The sequence below is a fragment of the Athene cunicularia genome, assembly GCF_003259725.1.
Source record: "Athene cunicularia isolate RWA chromosome 20 unlocalized genomic scaffold, athCun1 chr20_part1, whole genome shotgun sequence".
Taxonomy (NCBI): Eukaryota; Metazoa; Chordata; class Aves; order Strigiformes; family Strigidae; genus Athene; species Athene cunicularia.
Window position 1 is genome coordinate 8,815,227 of NW_020799125.1, and position 21,060 is coordinate 8,836,286.

Below are 21,060 nucleotides of genomic sequence, written 5' to 3' on the forward strand. Positions count from 1 at the left end.
TTTTTTTTTTTTTTTTTTTTTAATAAATCCAAAGTACATACATAACTTCTTCCTAGACTAGCAATCCCGTTTGTGTGGCTAATCCGCCTAATTGACCAGACTATCAAGAGTAACTGGTTTATCTTAATTAAAAAAAACCAGATCATTTAATGGCAACAAATAAACAAAATTACAGAGTAAAACTAGATGCATCAGAAATACATCTTTAGAGAACTAATATTTAAATGGAGAAAGTTTTCTTTAGGAATATCTTATGAAGTGAATAATGGGAATCTTACATACACTCAAAACTTGGCTCTTGTGCTATGGATTATTGATTATATATTAAACAATCAACAAATCCTGAGGTAAAACTTAGTGTAAAACAAAACACGTAAAACAAACGAGTGTTTCAGTAAAATAATTCATATTCTCAGCAACCTTCACTGAACCATAATTTTACCTTATACAATGATTTATGCAAATTCATTTTTCGTAATGCATTTTTTTAAAGCCAACACATTTCAACAATAATTGTTTAACCAGAAAAAGGACAGACAAGTCAACTAAGAAGAAAATACATCCTAATGGGAATTAAAAACAAACTACTATATTTGTTGCAGTCAGACAGTCACGCATTAGTAAATGTAATCTGGAATTCATTGCTGCTTTCGCTGTTACAACAATATTAGTTTGTAAACATTTCTCTCTTGCTCATGGTCAGTAAATTCGTAGGCTCAGTTCCAGCTACTGAGTCTTAAAGCTAAGTATCTAAAATTTCTTGGTTTACAATACTGGTGTTGTTTTACCCATTTCTTTAACTACTAGATTTTTTTTGTGGTAAAAGTCAACATTCAGCTGGCTTAAGAAAGGCAATACATACGTGCTTTCAATTTAAGTAGATGCAACAGCTCATTTTAACATTAAGAAGCAAATATAGATAAAACCTTGTCTTCTCCATCCAACTAATTATTTACAGAGTTACATAGCATTCAACAAGACCGAGCATATAGACATACTATCATTTTTCCAAACTTGCTTAAAACTCCAGCTCCCAGAAAGCATCCTGCATTTTTAAAACCTACTCTGAACTATTTTAGTTTTTAGTGGACTCGAACAGGAGCAGGCAAGAGCAACACTATTGTCCACATTGCTATGCCACCATACAACCTCCACTCTATTCCACTTCATGTAGCCAACTCAAAACCTCAGCAAGAATGTAAAATGTATCAGCTAAAGAAAGTTTATTACTCTGCTTTTAAAACCAAGACAATCTGTTCTTCAAAACCAGAGATACAGATTTGTAACATAAGCTTTTCTGCACTGCCTAAAAGATGCCCTTCCTTTTATCTTTAAAACAATATTCAGGAGATAAAACGACTCTTACATATTCACTAGGAGGAAAGGAAAGTTAGAAATAAGAGGACCTAATTTCAGTTTCCCAACAAATCAGATGCACAGTAATATTTTATATTTTGAAGGGCATGTGACTACTTGCCAAGTACCTCTGACATACAAATTGTTTGCAATTAGATAGTGACAAGATAAAATATACAGTTGCTCTGAAAGTGTTGATTTACTTAAATCAAAATTTTAAAATAAATGTAGAAAGAGCTTAATAGGATCTTTCATTATAATATTACATCACTAGGGAACAGTGAATTGGCTGACAGATTTTATGCAACTTCAGCAAAGGCTACATGCTCGAAACAGGAAAAAATAAATCAGTGTCTAATTCAATTGTTACTCTATGTGGCATTCATAATAATGAAGAAAGTGAAAAACTATCAGCTTAGTTCTCAAGAAAACTGACAAATCTATATTTAAGTAACAAAAAAAAAAAAAAAAAAGCACCAAACAACAAAATAAATCCATAAAACAAGCCCCATCCAAACACAACCCTAACACTGCAGTCTTTACCCTAGACCTCAAGCCATAGGCTTTCCATCTTCCCTGTTTCATGGCACTTAGGACCTATGTTTCTAAAACATTTGAAGATCCTCTGCAACATAAACATGACTTTGCAGTACTCATTACCCTTGGCTTAGATTTAGCTTTAATTAGATCTCCTTCATACAGAAGTGCTTAGCCAAAAATTCTACTGTGCATTTTGTTTTACTGACTTCGTAAGATGATGCCTGGATTGACCTCAGATCTTACTGTCATATGAGGGGTTTGGAATTGGTTTAAGTATTTGGTTAAAGTATTTTCAAAGACATTAGACATTTTTGGCAATGTTTCTGAAAACTGCAGTTCAAAAGAAATTGTCAAGCACTTAGGTTATCAACTATGAATTCCCATGTCTCACACCTTCCCTATAAAAATATTGTGCTTAAACATATGGAACAATCCCTGAATGTGGCAGTTTTTTCTAACCAACAAATTTTAAAGTGTAAAAGGATTTTTAAAACTAATTGCAGAGATAAATTCAGAATCATTAGTCTTGTAAATTTTAAAATGTTGCTTAAAATACATCTAAAGCAAGTACCCCTGTGAATTCATTGTTTTCACTTGAGTTCTACTTTTCTGACTCCTCAGTCCCACTCAGCCAGAAGCAAAAAATATGACATCTAAAGAAAAACAAACCATCTTCATCTGATTTAACAACCATTTTGCCTTTCAGCTTTCACAGGCTATTAGCAAGACAATGAAAAACAAAAATCATAATAATCACTGCCTTAATTCAGTTTACTTCTAAAAGCACATACACTTGCTTTTTTTTTTTTTTAATGGACTAGTTGTTGCACCAACCTGCTCACTTTTTTATTTGTAAATTCAGTGAAACTATCTTCGTGTCTGTAAAGTAATTACACTGTGCAATCTGCACAAAAAAAATGAATGTGAAATTGTCTAGTTTTACGTGCCTGGAATTGGATACTGGCACCTAAACCACTGTTTGGATTCACTTTTGAAAACCTGGTAACTTAGGTGTGCATAAATTGATATCTACAGGGACTGTAAACTTACAGTTGCAGGATACATCAAAGAAAATATTGTCTTATGAGCAGCATGCTGAGAAATACTTGAAATCTAAGCAAATCTCACCCAACTGCTTAAAAGATGATACTTTTAATGAATGAGGCATTCATTATTATAAAGATTTATTAAAAATACTAGCAAATGTAATCTAGTTCCATGGTAAACATCTTCAGTAGAAATGTACAGGCTTATGTGAATTAATATAGTACTCCTAAAACTATTTGCACAGAGAGAAACGGCAAATAAGAAAGTGTGTTCACTAAACTTATCCAACATTAAGATACCAGCCTCAGATCTATGAAGGCTACTTACAAAAATACCATTAATCTTTTAATAATAGAATCATATTAATATTAAAATCATATCCAGATAAAGTGTTCACATAAGGAGCAAATTAATACCTTCATAGACATAAAACCCTTGAGTCAGACTAAAATAAATTATTATCTATAGGTTAAGAAAGAAAAAAAGTTTATGCTTGGTGAAACATGCATTGTAATATTGTTTTAGCACCTCTCAAACATCTGAGTAGACTTGGAAGTTTAAGACACATCAGTCATAAATTAAAGGAAAATGACACAATTGAAGAGAAAAAAAAAAAAAAGGCATATATGATTGCCAGCATGAAATACTGGCTCTTCACAAATATTTAGAAATCTTGTCTTTTATTTCAAAAGGGATAAGATTATCCTAGAGATTAATTAGCTACTTTCCTCCCTTCCATCCCTGCCCCATACAAGACAGTACAATCCACTGCAGAATAATCCAACAGGCAGTCTAGCATTTTTCCCAAGGCACACAAGTTGCATCTTTACTAAACACTGGTCTCACCCTTTATACTGGAAGATTAGCGATGTCATGTCAGAATTTGCCCTCTCTTCATCTGTAATTTTTAAGGAGAAGTCAGGTATAGAACAATTTTTTCTTTTTTACCAGGCTACTTCAGATATAACTTCTTGCTCCACGTAAGATGAATAAAGAAAAAAATCTTGAGGGAAGAGGGAGGAGGAACAGACATGGTAAGATCTTTTTGGTACAGAATTTTGATTTTATAAAAACAAATGAATAGACAGATAACCGATTTAGGCAGCCTTCTGAAGTGTCTGCAATGCAACTATTAGAGCAATGTAGTAACTTCTGATCACAGAACCAGGAGTTCAAACTGATTCATCTGTTTTCATTGTTAAAGCTAAGTGAAATTTGGAGATGACTACTTGGTTAAGGTAGATCAAAAATGACCCTGTCATAATGTAGGGTTATTAACAAAAATATTTTTAAAATATAACCCTGTAGTGTCCGCTGAAATAAGACATCCAAGTAATAGCTCTGCAGTGTCAGTTTTTTAAGTCACAGTCTTCTGTCAAATGTTGTCTTCTGATACTTGCTTGTATTCTCATACTGGTTTTGATTTTCTTATTCTTGGTGATGCTCCACCTTCAACTTTTGCTGATCCATTGACAAAGTTAGCTGTAATTTTAAATTAAAATACAGTAAACAAACACAATTTTCCTTCACGACAAAACAATCAGAAACTGAACAGGATTTTTTTTTATTTTTAAAAAAAAAAAAAAGCATTAAGTATTTGCTGCAGTTGAAATTAACTTAGAGTTAGGTATGTAAAATGTTTAAGAACTTTGACTATACAAAATTGATATGAACAGGAATCAGACAAAAGTTGATTCTAAGTCTAGTCTCCTAACTCCAGGAGTTACAGATGCTTCATGAGCAGTATTAAAAATAGGGCAGAGTGGTCCTACCAACAAAAGTTCTTTCAGGTTCCAGGGGAACCTTGGTGACTTCCTGAGGCCTGACTTGCATTTAGACCATTGTTTTATTAGCCACTGACAGACTGAACCCCAGGAATTCAATCTCAATCCATACTTTTGCAGAAATTACTTCCTCAAATTATCTGTATTTTATATCCTACTTGTGTTCATTTTAAGCATGCTACTACATTAAAATTGTCTATCCTTATGTTATAAGAAATAGCAAACAGTAATTTGCTATTTACCTGCTCAAAATCACTTAAGGTTTTAGAACTCCATGTTGTCTCCTATCAGACATTTTTTTGAGCTAGGTGGTAATTAGTCTCTCCCCTTACTATCACCTTTTTATCTATCTTTCTGGCAGTGGTCTGAGTCTTTTCAGATGGGCTCATCAACACGACATACAATTTTTGGGATGTAGATACACACAGAGATTTATACAATGGATAGTACATTCTAGCTGAGGATTTTGGGTTAGGTTTTTTTATTGCAACAAGGAATTGATGTGATGTTTGCAGGAAAAAAAAACAGTGATTTAAAATCTTTCATGAGACAAATGCTAGTTTGAAGTCCATTGTTGTATATGTATAAAATGTTTTCTTTTCCCTCCCTCCATAATATGTGTTACTTTGAGTAGCTTAGAAATTTAGGAATTTGCCATTTTTTACTTATTGCATGTTTGCAAGATCTTTCTGCAACTCTCTACTGTAAGAAATTCAGAATAGTTATGTTCATAGACTTTGTTATCTCAACAGTTTATTAATGAATATGTCAGCACAGAAACTTGTTGGGCCCCACTGGTAAACTTTCTTCTGAGTGCCAGTTGACCATGCTTATATTCTGAATAATTACTAATTAAGTATTAATCAATGTCTCTTCTTCTGTGACATCTTAGTTTAACTGTGATCTTAGTTTAGTTGTTCTGCGTTATTCTTTAAATAATTTTTACTGATTCCTTAGTATTTTTTTTTCCTATTATACACCATTCTTAGTATCACTCCCATAAGGCATGCACTGTCCCAGACAGTCTGACATTTCACATTTCTAGCTTTGTCTGTCATGAGCATAAGCAGCTCAGGCCACAGCATGAAGAGCAGCTGCAACAGGACAGATGGAACAAAGCAGTATATGAAGGATTTATGGTACACTTCTAGTCCTTCTTTTGCCAATTAAATCTGAACTTGATTATTTTGGCTATGTAACTCTCCACACCTAACAACCTCAAATACATATTCTTTTCCTATTCTATTGGGATCCTGTGAAAAACATGCCTAACCACTGTTGAGACATGTTAATTGCAAATGAGTCTGAATTCTCATCTTAAGAGCTAGAGGACAAGAGGAGTCTATTTAAGGACTTATGGCTCATGCCTGCAACTATACTGGCTTCAGTGGAACCCAAACTCTCAGAGTATTTCTACAAGTACGAATACTTTTGCCATTAGAAGTAAGATGAACAGCACACAACATCCTTCCACATATTCAGTCAGAGAGTGGTAATGCCTGTGCTATTCTTTGTTTTACTAAATCGAAGCAAACACGAAATCAAACTATAGCATCATTTCTGCTATTCCAAAGTGTAGTCATCTTGGGAACTTAAATTGCACTAATTTCATAAAACACAGAAAAAGCAATTAAGTTACTCATCTGGAAATGAGAGAAGTATCTGCAAGACTGGAGAAAGAAAAAAAGAAAAAAGCATCTACAGATACATTCAGAGCATAAAGGCTGCTCCAGAATGATAAAGAAAAACAATGTTATGGCCCCATTATGGTATAGAATCTTCCAATTGGTTTCAGCTAATGCTGACTCAGGTAGTAAACTCTGAATGCAAAGAGCTTCAACCCCTCTTAGTAGAAACAAATACATGAAGATCAACTTCAGAAAGAGAGCCAGCCTGCAGTAAAAGGCCCAAGAAACCGCATTTTTCAAGACTCTACCCAAATCTCAGAAGCGATTCCCATCTTTCATACAGAAGTCTATCCAGCGTTTCATATATATGCTAACAAGAATACAAGTTTTCGCTATACCAAATCTTCATAACTCCCATTTAACTAATTTGATATAACACTGAAATTTGAAAATTATACAGTTTCATATAATTAAGAGCCGTTCTCCATTAGTTGTCCTTTGCCAGCTACTATGATGTTCCTTTTTGAGTTTTTTCCGTGGGTCTGATGTTCTTTACATGATGTGTCTTTATATAGAAGAACAAAGAAACTTAATTTTAATGGTCTGAAATGTTATAGAAGCAGAATTTATAAAATACATGAGGGATTTCATATGATAGGTCTTTTTCTGATGTTAAATCTAAAAAAGTTTTAGTAGCATTGTAAAAATCCTATTTAAAATTTAAAGAAACCCCTGGAATTAAGACCAGTTTCATGACATATTCCTTGTGTTTAGGTTAACATAGAGTTCAGTGAATAATCCTTAAGACTACCCAGGACTAACAATACAGTTAGCACACTGTGTGTTATCCTGTTATCAATACGGAATTAGAGAAGAACAAGCCCAAATGTTTGAAGCAGCTATAATATTATCTATATTTTCTGCATGTCAAAAGACAGATGTTTTTGCTCTTTTACAGAAAGATATAAGATGATACATCTGGTATAAAAACATTTGGCCTAGAAACAACTTTAAAAATTTTGCCACTGACCTCTGTTTAGTTCCTTTTTTGTTCGTTTGTTCTTTGTGTTAGTTATTTTTTTCTTTGGAATCTGGTTCTTAATATGCTCTCTCCATTTCTTCAGCTGAAAATTTATAAATTTCCACATCATCCAGGCCTGTGTTAGACAAACAGCACCCAGGCAGCCAATCCTAATAAGATTTGAGATTTTGGAGACAGTTAGATAAGTTTCAGTTAACCATTAATAGACTGCAAATCTGTACCTATTTTATTTTTTTCTCCAAAAGTCTACTATTGAAACAATTAAAATCTTCATACCATGGCAAACCAGATGTATCAGAAGGCTTTACCCAAGACAAGGTGTGTCACACAAGTGAATGGAAATCGTATGTAAGAATATTGCTAGAAGCAATCAGGTTTATCAAGGAGTCATGACCATAGCTTTCAATGGCTGACAGGGAATTGTGTCATTGAGGCCCCTTCTGACGAGCAATCTATGAATGAGAAATCACGTAGATTCAAAATCCCTCCCACACGCTTAATTACGGGCATTAAGTTATAAGGGTGAATGCTAAGGTGATGAGCTTATGCTGAAAAAGTAGTATCAACTTTAAAATTAACAAGCATGAACAAAAGACAAAAAATATTTTAAGAAAGTATCAAACAGATGATTAATTAAAAAATTAGGGGTATTAATGTCACCAAATTATACTATAGACACAAGAGGGAGGGGTGTTAATTAGATGATTATCAACAATCAATTTTTTAAAGTTTCAATTTTCTTTCTTCTTTTCTACTTCCCATAAATTTTGTTCTACCACTGTTATGAAAAGACAATAGGAAAGAGAACAAAATTTCCCTTCCCTTAAATACTCAAGAGGAAAACATCACCCAGGGAAAGTCTTCAAAATACATTATCATCCTGGGTTGCTTTATTATAAGATATTTTGAAATGCCACATTATACAAACATGAATGTCTACTAGCCTTGTTATACCTCACAGGGAGTACATTGAAGTTGCCATCTGCTATGGAAAAACCTGGATTCTCTACTCTTGCCAGACCAAATCCAAATGTGAGGACAGATAAAGTTAAGGTCAAAAGACGCACCATTACGAAAAGTAAAGCCCAAATGGTAAATCTGAAAACAAAATAATGAAATTAATGTGCTTTCTCATTTTAGTCCATTTCTTTGCAATAAAGTCAAACATACAAAGAACTTTCCATTAAAATTCTCTCTGCAACAATAGGGAAATGTCCATGGAGGAGACCAATAATTACAGAAAAAATCTGGTGATCTGCAAACATCCAGTCCTGCCTCATTACAGTCTTTTGACTAGAAAGTACAACAAAGTAAAAAGATGCATCTCAAGTTGGCATTCATACTGTAAGCCATTTATAAATAATGGTGATACTATAAAGCCAGAGAGCTGATGCTAAAGGTATAATATACATTTATTAAACAGCTGGATGATGTATATAATTTTTAACAGCCAGATGTTTATAGGATGAGAAGGTAATCAGATAGCTAATAAGTAATTATTTCACAATACAGCTAACAGAGAAAGATGCTGCAAATCTGCAGATTTTCAGCATTGGGAAGTTTTTGCTATAGTATACGGGAAAAACCCTGAAGAACAGTTTTAATAAGCTGACAGTAATTAATTTAGGAAATTGGTATTATTTCTGTTATTCCATAAAGATTTCTATAGGAAAAAGACTTTGTATTGTGTGACTGATGAATGGATTAAAAAAGACACTATCAATGTGAAAGAAGTATCTCAAAAATTTCCATTACAAAAAGAAAAAAAAAAAATCATCTTGTTCAACTAATATCAAACTTAAAGAAAACATACTTCAAATCTCTCACGGTATAAGCAAGACTGCTTAAAAAGCACTCTTTACATCCTCCACCAAAAAAAGATTTTGAGAAAAGCTACAACATCTGGATGTAGAACTGTAAGAAAAAACAAATTCTGAGCTAGGAAAAATACCTAGTATTTGTCATTGTGTTGTTTCTACAGTCTACATTATAAGTGTTACATGTTGTAATACAAATAACATGCCCCAAATACTTCTACTATGCATCAGCTATGAAAACCAATTTCCATTCCAGTTATTTAAACTGTGGTAATATTGCACATGAGATAACCGATTTCCAGCCAAAGACAGACAGCTATTTATCTGACCATCAGAGTCTTCATAAGACAGGAAAATATGTTCTCCTGATCAGTGTATTTTAGCCTTCATGTTTTTGGACAGCATACAATGAAAAGCAGATAAACTCATAGCTCCAAAATTCTCATAATTAAACATGACACACAAGTGAAAGATGAGCTAACTTTCTCCTGCTTTCCCTGTTTGCATCAGTAAACATAGATTTTTTTTTTTTTTTGCAAAGGACATTCAGCATACCTATTTAAAATGTTAGCTTTAAGGAGCAACACAAATGAATCTTCAGAAAAGACCTGAAAGAGCAGCGGCATTACAGTGCCTCAAGGGAGGCTGCCTATATAAAGGGACTGCATGAAAGAAAGCAAGGCGTTCATGATAATCTCTTCCAGCTGGGCAGTCACTCAGAAAAGGAAGAAAGAATAAGAGACAAGAACACATAAATGGGACAAGGCTGCTTTATTTAAACTAGAACCTCCAAAAGTCTTTGCATTCAAATGGTGAAATGAATCCTAGTATGCCACACAGTTAAATATCGCAGTTCCTCAATCTCCTTCCATTCTGAAATGCATTACTTTTATACCCATTAATTCTCAGAACAGTTGAGAATCTTACTCAAGAGATGTATAATTAAAGACATCTCATCAACTACACATTTTGAGACACTGCATTCTCTGTTGTATTGAGACTTCCCCTTCTCACCTTACCAAAAGGAGAGAAACCTGCAAGAACTTACAGGGAATGCTGCTGTTATTACTTCTCCTATTAACTGTTTTTAAAAGCAAGTGTCCCTACATACAAACATTTATGAACATTTAAGCAAACAGGCAACTTACAGAATCTGAAGCCAATACACAGATACCCGAGACGGGACTTTAGCAAAACCTTATGAAGATGATCATGAAGTAGTGCATTTGCTGCCTTGACCCTATGTAATGACAATGACTTGCTTGTGAATTCAAAGTGGGCAATAGTGGACATTGAACAAATAGTGTTTGCTACCTGAGTACCTTTACATACATGCAAATCCATTTACAGGCAATTAGTAAGCAAAGTTCTGAATTTTAATTAATGCATGCAAGATTTACCCTTTTTGCTTGTTTTCATCACTGAAGTAGAAAAGACGTGAGGCATGAAAAATGAGTTCCACTAGATAGTGAGGTACCATCAGAATTAGCCCCAAATGCTGCAAACTGTATAACAGAAAAGTTAGAAATTTTAATGACATTATAAAGAAAACAGATCTATCTATTCAAAATGAACATGCAAATACTTACTTTAATATATAGGCACCAGAGATATGAGCAATGTAAAGGCAAATATAACATAGCTGCCTTGGAATATCTTCCTAAAATTAGAGAAATTATAATAATGCTGTTACAGTTTAACTATAAAAAAACCAAACATATCATTCATTAGGTTTAATTATTTTTCACACTACTGTATAAATTTCTGGAAATACTATCTGAATCGAAAACTACAGACCACATAGACTAAATTAGATAAGAAATGCAAGCAATTAAAATATTAATAACTTAATATAAAAATATTATGTAAATATTAATATAGTTAATATAAACAAAAAATTTAATACTTGGAAAGCACAGATATTTCATGAACTGTACTGACAACTACTCCCCATACCTTTCGGATCTTTTGGAAGTATAGTTCTGGCAGTGCATGAAGCCAATAGGCTATCTGGCAAATATAGAAGAATTTTACCTGAAAACTAAACAAAAATTCAGTTTAAAAAAACCACAGGATGATGCGTCTTCAAGTTTTCAACAAGATACAAGCTTTTATTTCATTATCTTAAATTAATTCATTCTGATTTATTATCATATTCCTAATCATGATATCATGATTCCTAAATCACAAATACAAAACAAGTCTGTGGTGACAGTTTTTTGAATTAGCATCCATAACCTTCTTGATAGGAAGTTCTGAATCACCTTTAAAGACAATAGGAAAGAAAAAACACCAAAAAAATCTAACAAAGAAACATTTTATCCTGTGAGCAGTAGAACTCTATTTCTAAAAATTGCATATTATCCCTGTTCCCTCTATCACAGGCACCTGAGAAAAAATGGTGGGGGACCAGACAAAGAATACAACTTTGTAAGTCATCTTCATTTAAAACAAACAAACAAACAAAAAATCAAGCTATAAATCCCCTCTAATTTGAAAATTCAGTCTCTGACAAACATGTTTCTTCGGCGTGAAACAGTTCAGCAGTCCTATCACATATCTCATCTTGCAAACACTTCCACTTTAACCCAGCTACAATGGTTAAATTAAAGGAAGGTAAGAACACATATTAAGTATCTCTTGGATAGATATTCAATTAATCAAAACCTAGCTTTGGCTAAAACAGCTGACAGTTTTCAAACAGAAGAAAGTATTTTCATCTAGTTGTCATTCTTGTAAGGTATCAATGTCACTACCTTATTAGTGGTTCCCTAAAATTTGGGTGGTGAAATATTCAGTGATTAGAAGTACCAGATTTTTTTTCACGTTGAAAATAGAACACTTACAGCATACGAGAATGGGGATAGTCTTTCCAGAGTGAGATTGGGTTCATCACAAATTCTTCCTAAAGAAAAAGGCGATTGATTTAAGGACCTTCTTAATACTTTAAGACTATTTTTTAAATAAAAACAGTAAATAGAGTGACTTACTGCATTCAGAATACTTGCTCCCCATATAAATGAAAACAAGTAGAAAAATGCTAGCTGTCCCGATTCATTGAATTTGCTGTGCTTTGTTTTTGACAAATGCAGACGTCTACTAATTTTCTAGAAACAAAAAGCAGATTAATAAATGTAGTTTCTAAAACAAGAAATCTCTTTGGGAGTTGGCTGTTGAATTCTCTTTTCTTCCCAAATCTCCCATTCCTCAGCCAAAATACATAACTCCCACCATTTAAGACCCTGATCAGCACTTTGCATGACAATTAGCTTCAACAAGACTTGCCACTATGGTAAAGTTCACATGGACAATATTCAGATGATGCATTCAGACAAATTTTTTCCCCCCCATAATCAGAGTCATATTGCTAAATTTTTCAAATCTCTTTGCACGCTTAAAACCATTTGAGCTTCTGTGGCTCAGATGACCTATTTGTGAAGGCATTCTAAGACCATTCAGTAATAGATGGTCTTCACAACGTCTTTAACAAATTCATTTTACTTTGCACCTGAATTGGTGTAAAATTTGAGCTCACTCTTTGAGGCAAAGCTCGGCTGACATACAGAAATCCACCAGTGGAGTAATTTTCTGATCTTCTGAATGTATCTTATGAATCTAATGTAACGGATCTCATTCACAGATATTTTGAGTAGGGCATGAATATTTAATGTCTGCTTTTATAGAAAAATATAATTTATATTGATTGAAAGAAAGATTCAGTGGTTTATACCATTAATATATTGAGGAAATATCACTATAAAAATATCATAGAATCATTTAGGTTGGAAAAGACCCTTAAGCTCATTGAGTCCAACCCTGAAGCTAACACTACTGAGTCCACCACTAAACCAAAGTCTATTTGCATTTTTGTCAAAGAACAAAAGGATCGATCATAACAGGGCTTTTAAATGCTAAACCATTCCTTGTACCACAGCTTATACTTCACCTGAAGAAAAACTCTTAGCAACTGATGTGTAAAAGTAACATATTTACAAAAGTAAATTAAATCCCAGTAATAAACTTACATCTAATATGTACTCCTGGATTACCGCATGCAGATTAATAGCTACAAGCATGTAGAAGAAGATTGTGGCAATGTCTTTTGGACCATAGTCATAAAAATGAAATTGCTCACCGTTGTCACCTAAAAAAAAAAAGTGTGTATTTTTACATTCTTATGAAGGAGTACTCTGTGCAACTGAAGAAGGGCCGCAGGGACCATTGTTCTTAGAAGTTATGTTGATACAGAATACTACTTATAAATCTTACATTGTTGAAAATTACTTTTTATGCATGATTAGAAAACTTGGAACTTCTTTTCTTCAATACAATGATATAGTTATAAGCCTAGAACCAACTATTGAGAGCATCATACACTGAGCTGTATCTTCAATCCATTTCTGTCATCTTAGCCATCAAAAAAGGAAAAAAACCTTAAAAAAAAAAAAAGAACCACACACCAAGACCCTATCCTCTATAGTTTGTTAGAGATCAAATGAAACTGCATCTTAAGAAGCATGACTATATGTAGCAAAAAAACTATATACTGGAAACCTTAGTAGTTCAACACATTGGTAAGTAAAAACTTCCGCAGAATTAGTAATATGTTCTTATAAATCAAAACCAAAATTGCCCCAAAAAAGAATATTCACACAGTTACAGAAATACTTCAAATGTTTGTATTTACCATGTTTAAGTATGGGAGAACTTACAAATGAAATTCAATTAAAAAAGCATGTATCAGGAGCAGTAGACCTGAGGAAGCCTTATTTTGTAGGGGTGTCTCCTTTGGCCCACAGACACCCACTATAACAACCTCACTTTTCTTTATGCATCTGAGACACTGCAATGGAAAAGAAAGAACTTGTACTAATCAAGAGCCATGCTCATCCTGATTTACAGGCTAACATGTCTAACACATTCTTCTCTTTTCACTTAAGAGAGAGCATTAATTTGGATGTCTCTTATCTATACAGCCACCACTTTTCATAAACATCAAGGTATTTTGTTCTCTTTAAGACTTCTACCCTTTGTCAAACTCTGTTTATGTTGTCCAAATGCAAAACAGCAGAAATACTGACATCAAAAAACTTTTTTTCCCCTCCCAAAGGAAGCTAGGCTAGGTGTCAAGGAAGCAATTACTGCTTCCTGTAAGATGAATGGTACATTAAGGCCCTAATGCATAGGACACCCATATAACTCTGTCAGATGTCCTATTTCTATGTTTGAGAACAGCTTGTGATATGATCATTGAACAAGTAACTGCACAGCAAATTCTATTTCTGCCTGGTCCCTAGCGCTGTTTTCAAAATGAACCTTCACTAGTAATATATTCACGTGATATTTTCAGAAAGCCAGAGTTAACACCTCAAAATTGCTTGTGCAGAAGTCACACACACTTCCTCCTAAAACTCAAGGAAGCTGTACGTTGTTCATTCCATTGTATGTATGTATGTATGTATATATACACACACATACACCAAACAATATGAAGAAGCAACATCACAGGCCTCTTTGTAACCAGCGTGGATTTTAATTTGTCTCTGCTGTAGGAGATTTTTACTTGATGCTGCTCAAATATCAGTACACCAGAAGTCCACTGACTGTGTCCACCTCAAGTGTTCAACATTAAACATCTCAGGAAACATTTGCAAAAATTTATATATATTCATTACTGCAAGCAAAGTTGATCAATGCACTATTTTGAACATATTCAATGCAGTCAGAGTGTTACGTTATTTTGTATGGTCACAGCACAGAGGTCTCAAGTTTGGAAGTTAAGATTAGAACAGAAGTCACAGATTTAGCTCATTTCTCTGGACCTTAGTTCCCCATCTGGAATACTTCTACCACAGTACCTATTTTTTCCAAGACATTGTGCAGATTAATTCCTGAAAAGAAACAAAAATTATCAATACTATTAAGAAAAATTAAGTTATCAAATAAGGAAGTTCCACTAGCTGCTTACCACTCTTGTCTCTTGTATGTAGTACAGCAGGTACAAAAGATTAAAAAAAGGAAATATTTTGTGAGAAAAAAAAAACAAACAAAAACCCACAAAATAGTACTTTCTCCCCTTGTTATTTAAAAGCATGATTGAATCAGTAACATCAGTTAATTGAGAATGATAATGTGATATTTTTGAAATAAACACCACAAAATCCATTCCTAATTACATCAGAAATCATGAATAAGCAAGAGGTATGTAGAAGATTACCAAAATATTCTGTTACTTGATAACTCCTGTTGATTGTATCAAAAACTGAAAAGAATACATGCTTTTCATATTAAAATGCAAGTTCGTAGCAGAATTAACTACGGGAAAAATAGTGACATACTATTCACAATCAACAGAGAAAACACTAGAACATTTCAGTGAATATAGTATTAGTAAGCCCAAAACCAGACAGACACATATGAGAGTTCTACTATATGATAAAAGTGAAGTGAATCAAAGGCTTGAGGGGTGGGGGGGGCGGGGGGAAGAAGAGTAATTTTTAATAGTTGAGCTCTTGCATTACAAGAAAAAAAAATAGATTAGATTTAATCTCACCAGTGGTATAGGTGACATTGTACTGCACAGCAATAAAGATGATGGCGTACTTGGCTGAAACCTGGAATTCAAAAAGAAACAAGGAAAAAGTATCGGATTTTTCAAACACGTTAGACAATAAACACCCAAAACTAGAAGATTACACCATCAACAAACGTTCTCCCACACATGATTTAAATCAAAGAGGTCCCAAAAGTGTTATTAATCTCCCACAAATGTGGAAGCTCACCTTGTTGCAAATCCTTTAACATTTGCTGCATAGGGTCAGGACTTGAATTATATCCTTTTAGCTAAGGATCAGATTAGTCACTGTTCTACTAAATAATATTTTGAAGTGTTTAGAAGAATAAATGGCTTTCATTATTTCAAAAGTTAAAAGACTCACTAAATTAAAGTTTCACCTAACTTTGCAAGATACTAAAAAAGTGATGTTATGCCTAAGTGTCCATATAAGCAAATAGAGTATTCAAAACATCATAGTAGGATTATACGATTCATCAATTTCTTGTGTGATAAATCAAGCATTTTCTAAAAACTACAGTACAATCAAAGTAACCAATGGTATACTTTTACATTACTTTTTTTCCTCAGGTGGAAAAAATAGGTTTGCTTTTTTAAAAAAAATAAAAAAAACCCTAAACAACACTTTCAGCTATCCCTACCTCTACAAAATATCTTCCCATTCCCATGCTGCAGTATATTTAGCCCTTAGCTGTCACAATGGAACTATTTATAATGTGGATTACTGTATGACCCTCCAACCAAGTGATAAGAGGTAAATGTTTGCTTAGTTTAGTTGAAAAAACTTCACTATCTGGCTTGCACACCTTCAAACACAAACAGTTGTGGTGATATAACTGAAAAAGTGGTTAAGTTGTAACACAGGATATAAGTGGAAGGGAAGAAAAAGGGAAAAAAATAAACATAAATCACTCTTTCCTCTGCTAAAAAAAAAAAAAAAAAAAAGCAATATGAAATTACATCCTACACTGCTAATAGCAAATACATTTATTATGTTTGTAAGCACTCAGTTATCTAGTTCATAAATCAGAGAGGTGAAACAGGCACAATCTGAAAATTGATGTCAAAGAAATACATTCTTGTATCTTTTAGGCTTCCTTTTAAGCTGATCTTCATTGATATGACTTAAACCAAAGAAATAAAAAATAAAAAAGCTGTTTTCCTCAGATGTTGCACCATCTAATTTCTGAAAGTGTAACTAAGAACGTTCAGAACTACATAAAACAGGCATTTATCCAGCTACAAAGTAAGCAAGAGGCACAGCAACGCAAAGATCCTCAGTAGCAGAAAAAAAAACAAAAGGCAGCAAATCGCTTCAGAACACTGGGAGTGCACCTGTGAAATTAAGCAGTAGAGTCAGTCATAACACTGAAGAGTGCTTTTAAGAGGATGTCTCATTAAGGAAAACAAAAGTAACAATTTTTCTGGCATATAAAATTGACTTTCAGACACTGCAGTTCTCTGAACAATTTAACCTTTTGCAAGGCAGCACTACCATCAAAAGGAGCAATCCTGCCTTTCTCTTTACTATCAGTTGCTTCTTGTCTCTGTCCCACACTTGTGACACCAAAAGTACTGGTGTGGTGAATTGGACAGAGAAATTATGCAAGTTAAAACTGACCGGCAAAACAGAAAGGAGGAGAAAACTCTATTAACCTTACACAGATGAATTTCCTAATACGTTTCACTGCTCAGCTACATAAGTTCTTTTGTGTGCTTGATGGGGAGAATAAACAGCCAGAGAGCATCAATACCAACTTACAATGTTCATAGAACGAGTGTGAAAAAATCATTGCTCCTGGAAAGACACTGAAAATATAGATAGTTACAAAGGCGTTGATGTCATCAGCACCTAACGAAAACATGCTTGCTTTCAGTAAGTCATCACTCAGAGCCCACAGCAACAGTCTCCCTTGTCGAAGGGCATTCAGGCAACACCATGTAACTTCAAGCAGACCCCTTCATTAGGGAACTTCCCTGAGAGTAAGCTTTTTTTTTTATCCTCTTTGGGAGAAGAGGGTGGTAAGCAAGTTAGCTTTTCTGTTTGTCCATGAAGCATACAACATAATTCTACAAGCTTTTCACTCTGCTGGAAGTATGGGAGCCCATTAAGTGGTATTCTGTGGTAAGACAGCCACAAAGATGGTATAAATTGTTCTAGGAGGAAGGAAATAATATGAAACTCTGAGATTACACTAGAAGCTTGAAAAGAACCTTAAATACTAAAAGAAAGGTTTCTTTAGATGATATGGGCCACTCTGTTGTCAAGAAAACGAGTAGGCTTGTGCACACAAAGGACTATAAATATTCTTGGAAAAGGACAAGAAAGAAAACAACAGTTCATGTACTAAAATTTAACCTCCACTTTTCATTATGTTATAATCAGAGTGAATCTCCCTGCACACCTCATAATAATTGGCACAGTTAAGGCACAGGAAAGTACAATTAAGGTGGATAAACAACGTTACATGTAATAATTCCCCTTGAAATTCTTAGAATTGAATTTGTGACATTCCAATGTTGATTTCTAATTTTAACATATGTATAGGGGTTTGGATGGTCTCTTGGATATGGGCAACTGAACATCACCTAGAAAAGAAACCCCAGTATTTTCTATAATACTATGTAAGCTCGAGCAAATCATTCAATAGGTAGTCAACTGTGAAAAGTTTCACTTATACATTGTTTAGCTCACTAGGGTATAACCTATGGTACCATGGCCTAGATTTGGAAATCTGTCATTGACAGTTGCATCTGAAAACACAGGAAGCATAAAATGCTGTGAAAAAAAACCCAGATATTAAAAAAAAAAAAAAAGTTGCCCTTCAGTGCTTCAAATTTAAAACCTAAAAATAATTCCACTTTAATATGGAAAGAAAATCAAGACCGAAAGAAAACAGATATAACAGCTGTGTAGGCAAGTTCAGTACCACTTATGAAGCACTCAATATAGAATCATGATAAATGTCACCTAAATTTACTGGAAAAACATCAGTAGTTTTGTTTGTTTGGCAGACTGGATTACTCATTATAAAGATGGTATGAAACTTAGTGAGCAACAGAAATACAGATTTCATTCAAATAACTTCGGTAAGTCTTTCTGTGGTGAATGAGGCAGAGGAGTAATACAGAGGTCTAACCTGTTACATATTATGCTGAGGAACAGCGGTGCTAAGTGAAAGGCGTCTCAACCAAAAAAGTAATTTTTGCATCAAAAAGGAAATGCAGATGTTTAAATTCCACAATAAGAAGTATAATAGTATATATTCAAACGAGCACAATAAAAACATATCACAAGCGACACTAGTCTAGTCTGCTTTTGAACTTTTAGAATTCTGCTGACTAGAAATGACATTATTTGCTAGTTATCTTGAGTGTAAATAATATTGATTCATTCTTTTTCCTCTGAAAGAAATCACCTTCATCAAAACAATAATGCTCATCCCAGGGGACCTGCACAGTCCCTTCCAATACCTGCAGAGTTACAGAAATGTAATTTCCATGGCACATACAAAGCCTGAGTTAAGACAAATAGAATTCAGAGATGGAACTCTAGAAAACATACTTGTTTTTAACAGCAAAAAGATACAAAGCAGTATCCTTTTAGAAGTACCACTTATAAAGATAGATAAAAATTTCCATTTGGGAACTCAAATGGGATGTATTTTATCCCAGGTGGAGACATTTACTTTCTTTCTTAAAGCTTTTATCACCTGAGCTGTCAAACTTAGCTTTCTTTTTTTTTTTTTTTTAATCCCAAAACTGAGTTCTGCATTTAATATATTAACTTTTGACATAGTCCTCCATAGATGACACAACTTATTATACCTCAATTTAGAAATAAATTATCTGACCATCACAACTGCTTTCTCTATTTCTGTCCAGTATCCTTAATGTTTTCAGAAGTGGGTCAAGATACATTAAAAAAAAAAAAAAAAAAGGCACATCTGCATGTAACAGTACTTTTAATTTTAAATTATCTGATTTTTAATCTCATCCAATTGATGGGAAATATTGAAATATTTCAGTAGAATATATAAGTTGTAATAACAATAACATTTCAATGAAGTATTTAATACTTTTATCCAGAATTTAAACTCTATTTAACAAGCTTATCTCATACTCTACACCAACACAAAATATTCCTGTAGCAACACATACACGGATTTTTTTCCAAAAGTGTGGAAAAGGATGCCTAAGAGAGATGCCTAATCCATCACCCCAGAAACTAATAAGCAGCTTGCACACGGAAATAAACATTATAATAACCTTCAACTACAAAGTCAAAGAGGAATTCAGAAGTTAGACTGAGACTGCTTAATTCCACATTTTTCTTCGGATTATCCATAGCTAGGGAGCTGAACCAACGAGCAGCAACAGACTGAGCAGTGGTGCAAAAGGGTGACTAGCAGTTTTTAGCTACCATCTGGTTAAGCGTGCTCAAAACAACAGAGACCGTTTGAAACCATCTTTGTAACAGTGTTCCTGATGCTTTACCACGTGGACTCCTGAACTGGGCGAGGAGGGGGGAAAAAGAAAAAAGAAGACACAACACAAAGACATAAAACGACTCTGCTTTAAGTAAGGGGGCTTAAGGAGCTTCATAACTCAGGATACTGGAACTGAGTAAAAGGCTACTAGGTATGAAACATATACAGAAATGAAGGAAAATGGACGAGAAAAGAAAAGGGAAACAACCTGGCTGAGGAGGATAAGAGGAGGGATTGCATAGTGAGAGCGGGAACTGGCAAAGACAGGTTAGTAAGAGAAGGCACTAGGGAGTATGTGAGCCGGGGCAGAACAGAGAGACAAGTGACACTTGCTGCACTCGGAAAACAGCCAAGACACGGAGAGGAGGGTGCCCGAGCAGGGTGTCACAGAGCCAGACCTCGGGGTTGAACAGAAACAGGGACATGACCCTGCAGGGAAGAAGGGAAAAGGCAGACAGAGGGGTGGGGCAGAGCCGCTTGACAGCCAGGCTGAAGCGACCGGGGGGATGTACTGGGGAAGCTCCAGAGCGGGAAGCCAAGGGCGCCGCGGCTGGCCCACAGCAGGGCCAGGCGCTGCTCGGCAGCCAGCGGCCCCCTCACCCCGCCCAGTACCTCAAACATGAGCCCCAGCAGGAAGCCCATCACCAGGCAGGATGCGGTATCCGCATGGTTCTGAATGACGAACTCATGGCTGAGCACCACCAGCCTCTTGTTTTTCCTGCGGAGCCCCATGACGGTGCCGGCTCCCAGGGCCGGGCAGGCCCGCCGGGAGGAGCGGCACC

The 21,060-nt window shown here is 34.6% G+C and overlaps 1 protein-coding gene across 5 annotated transcripts; it reads right to left on the minus strand.

Moving 5' to 3' along the window:
• Positions 1–219: 219 nt before the first annotated feature.
• LOC113487523 (translocating chain-associated membrane protein 1-like 1) lies at positions 220–21,054 on the minus strand. 5 transcript variants are annotated; one of them, XR_003399809.1, is made up of 12 exons: positions 20,891–21,054; positions 15,768–15,828; positions 15,073–15,105; positions 13,240–13,358; positions 12,205–12,321; positions 12,061–12,119; positions 11,171–11,255; positions 10,804–10,874; positions 10,615–10,719; positions 8,342–8,495; positions 7,386–7,546; positions 220–4,425 (listed from the first exon to the last, which is right to left on the minus strand). XR_003399809.1 is itself a non-coding variant. In XM_026862166.1 (12 exons), the coding sequence occupies exons 1-12, from the start codon at positions 21,008–21,010 to the stop codon at positions 4,352–4,354; spliced, it is 1,149 nt and encodes a 382-aa protein (XP_026717967.1). In that variant the 5' UTR covers positions 21,011–21,054; the 3' UTR covers positions 220–4,351. The 5 variants fall into 5 exon arrangements, 3 of the variants coding, with proteins under 3 accessions (XP_026717967.1, XP_026717968.1, XP_026717969.1); XM_026862166.1 differs by having other exon boundaries at positions 8,352–8,495; XR_003399810.1 differs by lacking the exon at positions 220–4,425 and adding an exon at positions 7,674–7,849 and having other exon boundaries at positions 7,432–7,546; positions 8,352–8,495.
• Between the last annotated feature and the right edge of the window lie 6 nt (positions 21,055–21,060).

Coding starts and splice junctions, on each gene's coding strand:
- LOC113487523 (XM_026862166.1), bottom strand. CDS start 21,010: ATGGGGCTCCGCAGGAAAAACAAGAGGCTGGTGGTGCTCAGCCATGAG. Junction 15,829..20,890: donor TGCTGGGGCTCATGTTTGAG/GTACTGGGCGGG, acceptor TTTGAATTCCAG/GTTTCAGCCAAGTACGCCAT. Junction 10,875..11,170: donor ACTTCCAAAAGATCCGAAAG/GTATGGGGAGTA, acceptor CTCTAATTTTAG/GAAGATATTCCAAGGCAGCT.